This window comes from Chaetodon trifascialis, chromosome 20 (genome assembly GCF_039877785.1).
Source record: "Chaetodon trifascialis isolate fChaTrf1 chromosome 20, fChaTrf1.hap1, whole genome shotgun sequence".
NCBI classification, from domain to species: domain Eukaryota; kingdom Metazoa; phylum Chordata; class Actinopteri; order Chaetodontiformes; family Chaetodontidae; genus Chaetodon; species Chaetodon trifascialis.
This window is the reverse complement of record NC_092075.1, coordinates 12,780,535-12,793,141: the sequence shown is the minus strand read 5'-3', so window position 1 is coordinate 12,793,141 and position 12,607 is coordinate 12,780,535. Positions and strand designations below refer to the sequence as shown.

Here is a 12,607-nt window from a genome sequence, read left to right as displayed (position 1 = left end):
AATGTCTGATCCAGATCAGAACAGTTGGATTTTCCCATTTACAAAGCATCCAAGACACGTGTATTAGCAGCTTCTAATCCGAGAACCTTGAACCAACATGCAGTGTCATTTACAGCCTGCCCATTACTGTCTTTTCTCCAGGTTTCAAAACGTCCTCTTTGACTTCCATGGAGCTGCAAATGTTGACCAACTCCTGCGTCAAACTGCAGACTGTCCACCACATTCCACTTAGCATCAATAAAGAAGGTGAGGTTCTCATATTTGTTCTTAAAAGTTCTTCTGACGCTGTCACATGAAGGCTTTAGGAGAAATTCCTCAGTGAATTTATGAGCCGTCTGGGGCTCCATGTGTAGATGTGTGGTTACGCTTTCACCCTTTCTAGATTATGATTCATAATTGTGATTAAAGTGATGATAAAAAAGTACACAGAGGTTTAAGCCACATGTTTTCTACTGCACAGGGCTGTGTTTTCCCTTCCTTCCATGTCTGATTCGGCTCCAAAGCAAACAGAGATCTGCATGCTTTTCTAACCCCTCCTCGCTGTCTTTTTTTTCTCTGTCTCTCTGCTCACTGACTGTTTTTCCAGAGGATGAATCCCCCGGTCTCTACGGGTTCCTGAATGTAATCGTCCACTCTGCCTCCGGCCTCAAACAGAGCTTGAGTGAGTCACTGACCTTTAGCCTCCATGCAAACAACAGAGAAAATACAGATAATCAGACTAAATGAGTTTGATGGGACCAGAGAGCAGTAGACAACAGTGCAGACTTTTTTCCCGTGGAAACTTTTTCACTTATGTTTTTCTCAGATTTTACTCTTATTTTAGGTCAAACTTCCAACTGTGACTATTTAAATTTGCTTGATTTGGAGGAATGTACATATTTCAAATGTGTCATCAGCTGCCGGTTCGGTATATTACTGAGTTGCATAACACTCGCCTTGAGATCTGCGTTTGAAGCATTTTGACTAATTGAACGTGACTCATTCCTAATTTTACTTTCTCACATTTAGCCAGTTCATTTGCTAATGTCATGCATTCACAAAGGACACGTCATCAGCCATATACATGTAAAACCTTTTCAACCGTCTCTCCTCTCTGTCAGATCTCTACTGCACATTGGAGGTGGATTCCTTTGGCTTCTTTTCAAATAAAGCTAAGACGAGAGTGTATCGATACACAACTGAACCCAAATGGAACGAGGTAAGAGACAAAACAAGCATCATGTGCCTGCAGAGTCTGTATTAATAGAGGGGTCAATTATCATATTTGAATGAATCAAACATGACCTTGTAATGTCTGCGCTGCATCCTGAAAGCTTTTTAAAGTCAAAACATTGGCCTCGGCTAACAAACGTACATGTAGATGCACTGTATCTGACATCTGGTCTTATGATCAGCTAGCTGTCCGGCTTTGAGTTAAGATGTCCAACAGAACCCATGCAGGGCATCTGCAGCCTCTGCAGACATACAGCAAACACACACATACGCATGCTGTGTATGCATTGCAGCAGACATACGTGCGCACACAAACGGGCATGCATTAATGACACAGCTGGATGTTGTGCTGCAGAGGAAGAGGAGCTTTGAGACACAATCGGCTCATCTGCAGCACAATTTTTTCCATCGTGGACCCAGAGACTCTTTGAGGATTTTGCTCAGCAAAGTGGAAATAATATCAGCTAATGAGGGGGCTGCTGGTGATGACTCACATCTGTCCAAATGCTAAGTGAACCACCACAGTGTGGGCCTCAGAACGATGTGCAAACCATATGCAGAGTTCTGTACATAATTACAGAGAATGTTGGTCAGCTGCGGTGGCATGTATGGATCAAAGTGGTGGGTGGATGCTCATTTTTCTGGAGGTTTATTATCTCTCTGTTTCTCATTATCTTTGTCATTCTCGTTATTTCCGTCTCTGCTGCCGTCATTGTGCTCAAATCTTTGCATCAGTCTTTGCAAAGAAAATAATCATCCTACAACTATTTTTGTGATTTTTTTTTCTTCGTCTAAGGAGTTTGAGATTGAGCTGGAGGGCTCTCAGACCCTGAGGCTGCTCTGCTACGAGAAGTGTTACAACAAGACCAAGCAGAACAAAGAGGATGGAGAGAGCACAGACCGCATCATGGGGAAAGGACAGATCCCGGTAAGACATGACGTCACCCCCCACCCCCCACCCCCTTCAGCAGACCCACCGCGACTCATTACTGATAGCCAGTTATGTCACCACCGCTGCCACAAAGCATGAAATCCATATTGTTGCTCAATGAATGACTAAAACTGAGCATGATGTAAAAATTGGCTGATTAGATTAATCACCCTCTTATGTAATGGATTGGTCGGGGTTTGTTAATTGGTCAGGGAGATATTTGATATTTCAAGAAGTGGTGATGTGTCACCGTGATTAATGATGCAATGCCACAAAGCTTTCATTGCCATGCCGTTGGTGTATCATTGTGCTGCCAGGTTTTAGCTGTAAAAAGCGTTACTCACCGCCCAGGATCTCTAACAGTTATTGAGTAACAGCAATGCCATGCTGCATATTTGGAAATAATATCAGTGCAATGAGGTGCTCTGTGTGGAAAAATGCCAAAATCCTAACAACACATGAAAACTCTGTCCTGAGCAGTCTGGCTGTGAGAGTCACTGATCGCAGGTCGATAGCAGATCAAGATAGCAGGTGATTAGGTTGCAAAGGCGACACCAGCATATAGGATAATGCCAAGTGTCATTCAGCAGATCAACAGAGAGCAAGCAAAGATACAGACAGAAAAGATTTAGCTTGAATTTAGCTCCTCCGTCCACAGCAGTGAGTGTGTTCGTTTGTTTGAGGGTGTAAACAAATTGATCCTCTCTTGGTGTCTGTAAGATGCGCAATGTCTTTTTTTTTGCGTTTGTCTCAAGCAAACTCGGCAGCAAAAGCCAGAAAAGCAAAAAATAAAAAAAGCATTAGAAAATCACATATTCTTTTTTCTTTTTCAAGCATTCTGAACAGTTTGTTCAGATCGCAGCGGCTGCACACACCAGGACAAGTCCCTTTGTTGCTTGTCGTCTGCCAAACTGTCTGTGAATAACAGTCACAATGCTCCATCTAGTGGTTCATCTGGAAATCCTGTGACATGATCACTGCTTGACAGATGATGTCATTCAAAACAAACCACCCAGAGTGGTGAGAAAGTTGCTCAGGGAGGATTTTCATAAATCCAGGGCCAGAAGCTGCCGCTCCTGTCTTCAGTAGAAGCCACGGTGGCTCATAAATCCAACAGATTACTGTTCAGTTTTGCTGATTTAACAATCAAATGAATGTTCAGAGCAGAGCTGATTAACCATTAACTTGCCAAAGTGGCTGTAAGCCAAACATACCATCCAGCTGTTAATGGTGGTGATTTAGCCTTTTAGCTGCCTAATTTTCTCTTTATTCTCTGCCATCTTCTGTTTGGTGTGATTATTGTGGACTTAACTATTTCAGGAACCTGTTTTTTTCCGGACCTTCTGCGGTCTACTCAGTGGTTCAAAGGAGCAGGTTCAAACTGGGATGTGTCAGTCCAGTGTGTTCAGCTCAGATTCGGTCTATTCACATTTTTAGCAGCTGTAGCACCTGTAGCTTCTCCTGCATGCTTAGAAGTGGAGTGTCAGGTGAGGGTTATTCAGTTGGTTGGTCTTTTTCTTGATTTAAACATTTTTTTGATACTTTGAAGGAGTAAATTAACTGTCTGTATTATTGGCTTAATCACCAGCTTGCAGACATGTATACACGCCTGTCTACATCTGGATGTGCTGTAAAATTTGCTCATTTCTTTCATCTTTTTATGCACAGTTTCTGGACTGTCCCAGCTCATACTGTTGGCTCCTTGTCAGCATTTTATTGCAGTTCAGTTTTACAGATCTGCCTTATTTGAAAAGTGCATGTAGCACAGGGCTCACTAAAGCTTCGACCGACAAAGGCTGCAGAAGATAAAATCTATTCTTTAGTCAAAAAATTGAGCTTTTAAAACACTTTATCAGGAAGCAAAAGGAGCTCTTATGGTTTTGCTGTTTTCCGTGGAGTATAGTTCTTTGTAGATAAACAGGTCAGAACAGAGATCTCTCTCAGCAGTGAAAGATTCAGTTATGAGTAACGTGATCCTGCTTTGCACGCAACCAGATGGGCCTTAGCCTAGGTAAACATACAACATACAGTACGCTGGGTGTGTGTTTGTTTCGTGTGTGTACCCAGATTCTATTGTCCCAGATGGCATGTCTCTTCACATCTGAGAGTGTTTGCGTGTGAATTTAGTGTCTTAGTGACAAATTTGTTTATCATATTTATAAAAAAAACTGTGAAGAGACTTAACATGACAACAAAACCACCTTGAAAAACATTCCACTACGATGGAGGGCAGATTTGTACTGTTGATGCAATTATGACTGCCATGTTGACATAACTGAGCAGTACATACGCAGGACAACGGTATGTAAAGATAACTTAATCTTAACAAAGTAAATAAACATTCAAAATGCATGTAGCTGCAGTGGACCATGAGAAAAATGTAGTGGAGGACAAGTAGGAAGTAGCAGAAAATGGAAATGCTTGAGTAAATGTGCTTGAAATATCAAAAACCTAAATCACTAGCTGTGAAATATCCCTTTAGTTCAAATGAAATATCACTTGGCATCATCTAACATGTATTATCCTTGTTCTCCACCCAGCTGGACCCTCAGACTCTCCAAGGCAAAGACTGGCAGAGAACAGTTATTCCCATGAATGGGGTGAGTTGATCTCTCTGCTTTTATCAGACTTCATTCCTGTATTTCCTCCTCTCACTTTTATATCAGAATGTATCTTGTCTCAAAATACTCATATCAGGTGTGACTGGTAGGTAGGTCCAGTGCCGCCTTACATTTATATTATAGTAGCACACAGCAGTTAGAAATGTTCCATACAATTTCTCCATGATGTGGTGCAGCAGTTGATTTCTCTGTCAAGTGTACATCTGGTTTTAACATGGCAGGATTTCACTGAGATCATGCAGAGCCATCGCAGGTGGATCTCAGGCTCGTAGATATGCTTCTCACTCTGTAAACCTGTTTTAACTTTAAGCCCTTTTTTCCTGCGTCAGATCGAGGTTAAACTTTCCATGAAGTTCACCAGCCGAGAGTTCAGCCTGAAGAGGATGCCCTCACGGAAACCCATGGGTGTGTTTGGAGTCAAGATCTCCACAGTGACCAAGTGAGTTGACGTTTAAACACACAGGTCCAAGAAATCTTTGGTTCACCTGTACTTTTAATCTCCCAAACAGTTGTCCTTGCTTCTAGTGGTCTATCAGGCATTAAAAGCTCATTTGTATTCTCCAGTGACGTTCCTCAGGGCTTGAGTCTAGGCCTCCTCTTCTTTAATACATGGACTATTTTTTTACTTTCTATCCTCACATCCCTCAGTGTTATGCTCATGATCATCAGCATTAACAAATCCACATTATCTCCTGTGCAGGCTGCCAAGTGTCTCTTTGTTGTCCTCGAGTGTAGCCGACTCTCTGTAAACAACTCATCCAGCATGTTGCATGTTTTAGGCCATTAATTAAGAAAAATAGGAGTTTACAGTAACACTACATCAGCAAGCTAACAAGCTCACAGTGACGGTGATAATGTTTACCATGTTCACTCTCTTAGTGACCTTTGCTAATTAGCTACAAAATACAGCTGAGGCTGATGGGAATGCCATTAGCTCTGCAGGTATTTGCTGTTCAGAATAAAATTTTGGTGCTAGATGAAAAGTGAAGGGTTCACCTACGTGATTAAAATTCATTCTGAATGGGACATGGATGTCTGCATGTAGTTGTAGTTGTCAAAATATTGCTCTAAAAACCACTGTTAACCACTGTTAGCCCTGCTCATTCCGTCCTTTATAAACTGCTTGTTGGTGATCAGTAATGTTTGTCTTCATCCAGGCGAGAGCGCTCTAAGGTGCCCTACATTGTCCGGCAGTGCCTGGAGGAGATTGAAAGGAGGGGTATGGAGGAGGTGGGCATCTACCGAGTGTCAGGTGTGGCCACTGATATTCAGGCCTTGAAGACCGCATTTGACACCAGTGAGTATAGCCTTCATCTGTATACAGTGTAGGCTTTGTGTAGGTTTGATGTTTAATCCTGATTTGAAAAATTGAAATTAAAATCATCCGTGTGTGTTAGAATCCCCAAACAGTCACGGTAATTCTGCTAACAAATAAGATGCATGGCGACTGCTGCTTGTGCCAAGGTGTTCCCCTATCTTACCGTCCTCCTCTGTCACTGCACAACATCCTGTCTTCATGTTTTTCTCGTCACTCTTCTGCAGATCATAAAGACGTGTCAGTGATGATGAGTGAGATGGACGTTAATGCCATCGCCGGGACCTTGAAGCTGTACTTCAGAGAGCTGCCAGAACCACTCTTCACTGATGAGCTCTACCCCAACTTCGCAGGCGGCATCAGTGAGTCAAACACGGCTAATTATCAGTGAATGAATCAATCACGCTGACTGTCAGAGCTGCAGCACTGAAGTAGTTGCAACTTCTAAATGTCTACTAGTTGAAGAAAAAGTCCTTTATTTACAGGATGTGTAAACACTCCTTTTCTTCTGTCCAGCCCTCTCTGACAGTGTGGCCAAAGAGAGCTGTATGTTGAACTTGCTGCTGTCACTGCCTGAACCCAACCTGGTCACATTCCTTTTCCTTTTGGATCACCTGAAGCGGTAGGAAAAGGGAAACACACACCGACACACACACATACACACACACAACATATAGACATGATTGTCCCCATGCATTGTGTGTCGCTGTGTTGTCTAAATGTTGATCTAATGGTCAGAACTTTGGAATGACCTTCTGTTTTCAACATGATGTGCTGATGTGTGCAGCGTTCACCTTGGTCACTTCTATGGGATGTCATGAATGTCTTCTGGTTGCCACGGTGATGTTGAATAACGAGCTCAAACGAACAATGCTGTTGCACATGTTTAAAAGCGTTGCACGAGTGTGTGCTGTAATGGATGGTGCAAGGTTGCCTTGATTATCTTAAACATTTGAATTTTAAATGTTCAGTAAAGCAAGCAGGAGATGGAGAGGAAACAATTTCTCACTTTGTTATATTCAACATGTTGTTAAATATAGCGCTGTTGAAAGTTCAGCATTTGATTCAATGATTAGCTAGTTAACCGAACAATGTCTGATTAATCATTTAAGTCATTCGTTAAGGAGGCAAACATTTGCTTCTTCGTACTCTATTTATCTTTATATTAAACCTGCCCGTCCACACACAGCACACAGATCCATCACTGCACATTAACATCACCTGCTGTCCTCGATTGGTGCCCCTAATGGACTTGTCTGTCCTCTCCTTAGGGTGGCAGAGAAGGAAAGCATCAACAAGATGTCTCTCCACAACCTGGCAACGGTGTTCGGGCCGACCTTGCTGAGGCCTTCTGAGAAGGACAGCAAGATCCCCGCTAACCCCACCCAACCCATCAGCATGGGGGACAGCTGGTCCCTGGAGGTTATGGCACAGGTGATTTTATCTTTTCTGTGAAGCTTTTTTCTTGAAGTGATGCTCTGCTAATTGCTAACTTGAGCAAACAACACCTTGTTTGTGTTTTTGCAAATTTGTCTCTTGAACCGTTTCCATTTTCTCGCAGGTCCAGGTGTTGCTGTATTTCCTGCAGCTGGAGACCATCCCCACCCCGGACAGTAAACGACAGAGCATCCTCTTCTCCACCGAAGTATAGAGCTAAGATTGACTCTGCCACCCCGAGACTTTGACCATGAAGGAGTGAAAAAAAGACAGACTGTGGCTCAAAGTGAGCCGAGAGTAGTGTGTTTTTGAATTGACTGACCAGGTTCCTGGAAAGGATTGTCTATGGTAATGCTTGTGTCCCCAACACAAGAGGGCACCATCAGGCCTCTGAAGCTCAGAGGATGCCAGGTCTTTCCTTTCATATTTCTCATGATATTTAGTGTGATTCCTTGTACCTTCAGTGATGCTGTGGGTTCATCTGCCATCTTTTCTCCACCTGGCTCTTTGTTGGTCGTAACATTTGATCTTTCCAGCTTGTAGACGGGTTCATAAGTCAAGAAATTGTCAAAATCAGTCCATCGAAGAATGAAATACATCCTTATTGATTCCCGAATTAGTTTGCCAACAAATCAGCATTTTCATGTGCATTTGGGTTTGGGCATTGTTCTCTATCTGTGATTATTTTTGGACAATCATCAGCTCAACACTGCAGAATCTGTTTGTCCATCTCAAGCGTTGCTTCATGTCCTGAAAAATTCTCGCCGTGTCTTACATAATCTCAGTGGATTGCTTCTGAGAAGACAAGAGGAGACATTTGTGCTCCGTGTAGTGTGGAGTTAAAAGTGGGCATCCAGAGCTGCCACGATGCCCCTGGCTTCTCCTTTGGGTCAGGAAGCCAACACCTGTGCTTTGAAGTGTTTACAACGTAAACAAACCCTGGTTGGAGTCAGAGACGAACGCTACAGTTTGAAGGACTGCAAGAAAAAAAGGAACCCGATGATTAGTAATACACTGCAATCTGACTGCCTGCGGTTTTTCCGATCATTAAAGCAAATTTCCTCTATTTGTGTTTGTGTCTCAAGGTAGTCTTCAGCTTAAATATCCGGGAAGCAATATATTTTCTAACATAGGAACTGTCTGTGTTCATATCTTTGCTGACGACATGTCCTTCTTCTTGTAACATAGGACATCTTGCCAAATTAATATGTCAGTTTTTTTGGTTTCTAGGAGAAAAGGAAGCGGTTGTATTTACAGATACAGTATGTACATAATCTTAAAGTTGTATTTTTTTTCTTTTTGGTTTAACAGTATAATCATTGTTGCTATTATTGTAATTTATTTTGGGGGCCTGGGGGAGAGATGTTTGTTTTTCTATGTGAACCTTTTTTTCTGTTTGAAAGTGGTAGGTCTTAGCCTTGACTTCAAGTCTTGCAGTAAATAAGCAGGATTTAGCCTTGTTCTTATAGAAACTACTCTGCTGTTCTGTCCAGCCTAGCAGTTATTATTCATTTAGATATTATTATGAAGGTAACACACACATTGTAGTTACAGACTGTATGCTGCTGTGGAAAAGGCACAAGCTCTTTAACTGCTGGGTGTTCCTCAGCAGAATGTCTCACGTCCAGAGACCATCGCCTGTCTAGTGTAGACATTATGCAATGTCATAAGACAGCACACACACATACACACACATGACATTGTCTCTTTTTGTACCATTTAATCTGTGGCTGCAGAAGTGCACTCATGCAATGTTAGAACTACTGTATTACAATTTAAGTGACCTGAGCATTCAGCGTTTATGTCCATCAGAGAGCATATTTGTTGGTTTAAATGAAGGAATATTATTTCATCTTCTCCTGACATCTTTCTTTCTTTTTATTTATCTCATGCATATGGCAAAATGTCCAATAATTCTTTGTCCCTTTAACTGTTCTTCATCCTGTTAAGCCTGAAGGTGTCCAACTCAATTGAAAGGAAAGCTCTGAAGATATTTTGTTTGGTACTAAAATGACATATTTCTCATTTTAATATCTATATCCTTGATTTAACATGCAGGCATGTTTTATTGTTTTTTTTTTTACTTTTTGGTCTTTGCTGTTTTGTTCACAAGTACATCATCGTAGACTTTGGGGTGTCGGTAACTCGTGTCTGGTTTATATTATTACAGCATGTCCTTTTCTGGCCACTTTAAAGGAAGGCTCACAGGTGTTCAAGTCTGTCTCAAAAGAGGTCATTAAAACAGGTTTTGCTTGCTGTAATCATTCCTCATGTTCATACTGGACAAAAGATCCATTCTGAATGCATTTTCAGTGGAAGTGTGGGGGACAAAATCTACAGTCCTTGAAGTTAATATCAGCAGTTTGAGTTACAATCCTTGTTTTGTTCCAGCCCCTTCACCGCAGCTCAGTGTAGAAACACCATCCAGGACTACTAAAAAGAGAGGATTCAGATAATTGCACATTAGGAAATGTTCTTTCAGTGACCAGTTTGAACAGGACAAACGTTTGTTTCCATGTCCTTAAGGACACCTGAATATTGTTTTAAGACAGACTTGAAAAGATGTGAACCTATCTTTTAAGGGTAAATATCATGGTTGATTTCCCATATTTATCTTAGGCTAACTATAACCAATTGTGGAATTAGTGGATCTGATAAGGGCTTGTGTTTGGTTGCGTCCATGTTTAAGATAACATAGGGAGGCATGTATGAGTAAATGTTATTAAAAGCTAATTTCAAGTTCTTCACATAAATGTCTTTTGACTTTTCAAAGCAAGAGGAGTATTTCCTTTTGGATACATATCAACTCTCGCAACGTCAGGACATTCATACTCACTTTGCACATGATAATATAGATGAAAACCATCGTATGAACCCCATAAATGACAATGTTGAGATTTGATTCTTGATTTGATTTGAAGTGTTCATGCCTTTGCTTTCTTTTTTCTTTTTACTGTACTTCCACAAAATTTGGCCTACTGTAGCATGCACACACTGTTTCATCATCTGTATTTTAAGATATGAGACGGAGAATGAATCCACCGTTCATTCAGTCATCCATCCATCACCTCTATAACAAGTCCCAATTGCCTACACTACTCTACCCTATCGTGCCTCGACACTTTCTTTTGTTTTGCGCCTGCGGTACTCCAGACGTGAGTGGAGACGCCGACAGCGTCAACGCTGTTCAGTCTCTTGTTGCCTTTGCTGATGATGGCCACACACCTTTCATCTCTTGACGGCTAAGACAGGACCTTAAACTTAAGCATGGTCTTAGCTCATACCGTACATGCCCGTTCTACTTGCCACCTTCATCTGACTGTGATGCTGTAATTCAAACTCAGTCTTAATGGGGCAAAGGATCGAATTTCCTGCCCGTGTGCTTGTGTTAGCTCTTAAAGTTTCAGCTCCTTTAATGCCTTTTTTTCTTATTTATTTATGCTTTGCCCCTTTTTGGTCTACTGGAGCTATTTATTTATGATATGCTATCATCTGAAGTTAAATTAATGTTAGAAAAATGGTCTTTATATGTTGTGCTTTCTTTGTTAATCAAACATCCTGTTAAAGTTCCAACTGTTTGTCACTGTGTTGCCCCTGAATCACCGTGTGCAATCATCCTTTAACCTCCTCCTCCTGCATCTCGGCTCATCTCTGTAGTCACTCGTGTTGTACAACAGACTGGCCACTGTGATTGTTTAGCTGTCTGATGATAACTGAATAGCAGGTGCAGGTTCTTGTCAATTTAAAAAGGTCAGTTTTGTGAGTTTACATAACTCAAACTTCTTTTACTTTTCCATGGAGTTGTATAATATGTATTATACTAGAGAATACGTTATTTGGTTTCCGTTTTATTTATTGTGGCGTCCGCTGACATATGATCGTTAAGGATCGAGCTGGCACGCCTCTAGTCTCTTTGAAAAGCCAAGCTGTCAGTGTGTGGTAGAGGAGAAAAGAGTCTTAAATTGCTCTAAAATCTGCATTGTTTTGGTCTGTTGATTGTCAGTGTAACTGCATGTACCCTCCATAACCTCAGCCCCTTAGTTCTGTACATGAAAAAGTAAATACAACAAAAAAGGTTTAATTTTTCTGTGGAATAGGCTGAACATATGGAACATATTGCTCTACAATGAAAGTTACAAATCTCTTCCAGTTATTGTACATGACCCTGGTAATTATCACTACATTTCCATGCTATAGTTAATACTTTCACACGACCCTCTGCTGCCACTTCTAGGACATCAAGCAGACATTAAATATGACTACTTTACCCTTTGGAAACGTGCTAGTTTTGGTTTATTTCATCACATAATGTAAAGCTGAGGATGAGACTTGATGACCAACCACAAACACTCTCTCTTTTTACCTTCCTCAGTTTTTTGACTCTTGTTCCTGTTCAATATTCAATGTTCTGCTTGTAGAACTGTAAAAAGGAATACTGTATCCTGAGGGCAAACATGTTTGGAAGGCATTTGCAGCCTATGTTTGTACACAAAAATGTTAAATAAAATCTCCTTGTATCTACATTCAGTGACATGTTTGATATTCTTTTTTCATTTGCATCCTGGCAGCTTTTCAGCTGACAACTTGAGCTGAGCCACTAACATGATAATGCATATGACATGGATTCAGCGTGAGTATAATCAGTTGTTTCTATATATCCATGCTAAACAGGACAATATGTACAACTAAGCAGTGACACACAAGAGCCCTGGTGCATTTAAGATACAATGAAAAACAATAGAAATTAATAAATAAAATGATTCAATATATTTAAACTTGCCAGTAAGGTTTTTAAATGCTTCATTTCATTTGATTTGAAAAAGTATTGCTTGAAATGTAGCTGTATTCTTTAATTTGACTGGGAGTTACCTAATATTTCTATCAGCATTCGTGTGTCAGGCTTCAATAAATCGAAGCATGCTAACAGCTGTGGTGATTGATATGATGCAGCCCATTACTAGCATGGAAGACATTGTGGGTAGACATGATTATAGGCCTTATTTTACAACAGTTAGAACTCTGTGTGTTTCACTGAAATTGACAACTGCAGGGACAAATATTAAAAGACTAACGCTGGCTCCTGCTGCTTGA

At 41.0% G+C, this 12,607-nt stretch overlaps 1 protein-coding gene across 1 annotated transcript in view; it reads left to right on the top strand.

Annotated features, from left to right (window-relative positions):
* bcr (BCR activator of RhoGEF and GTPase) overlaps positions 1-12,039 on the top strand; it is an 84,939-nt gene extending 72,900 nt beyond the window's left edge. The window contains exons 13-23 of the mRNA XM_070988929.1: positions 142-246; positions 587-661; positions 1,101-1,198; positions 2,009-2,140; positions 4,684-4,743; positions 5,094-5,203; positions 5,922-6,061; positions 6,307-6,441; positions 6,596-6,701; positions 7,351-7,513; positions 7,641-12,039. Of these exons, the coding sequence (XP_070845030.1) occupies positions 142-246; positions 587-661; positions 1,101-1,198; positions 2,009-2,140; positions 4,684-4,743; positions 5,094-5,203; positions 5,922-6,061; positions 6,307-6,441; positions 6,596-6,701; positions 7,351-7,513; positions 7,641-7,730 (1,214 nt within the window). The 3' untranslated portion in view covers positions 7,731-12,039. The remainder of the gene's footprint in view (positions 1-141; positions 247-586; positions 662-1,100; positions 1,199-2,008; positions 2,141-4,683; positions 4,744-5,093; positions 5,204-5,921; positions 6,062-6,306; positions 6,442-6,595; positions 6,702-7,350; positions 7,514-7,640) is intronic.
* The last annotated feature ends 568 nt before the right edge of the window (positions 12,040-12,607 follow it).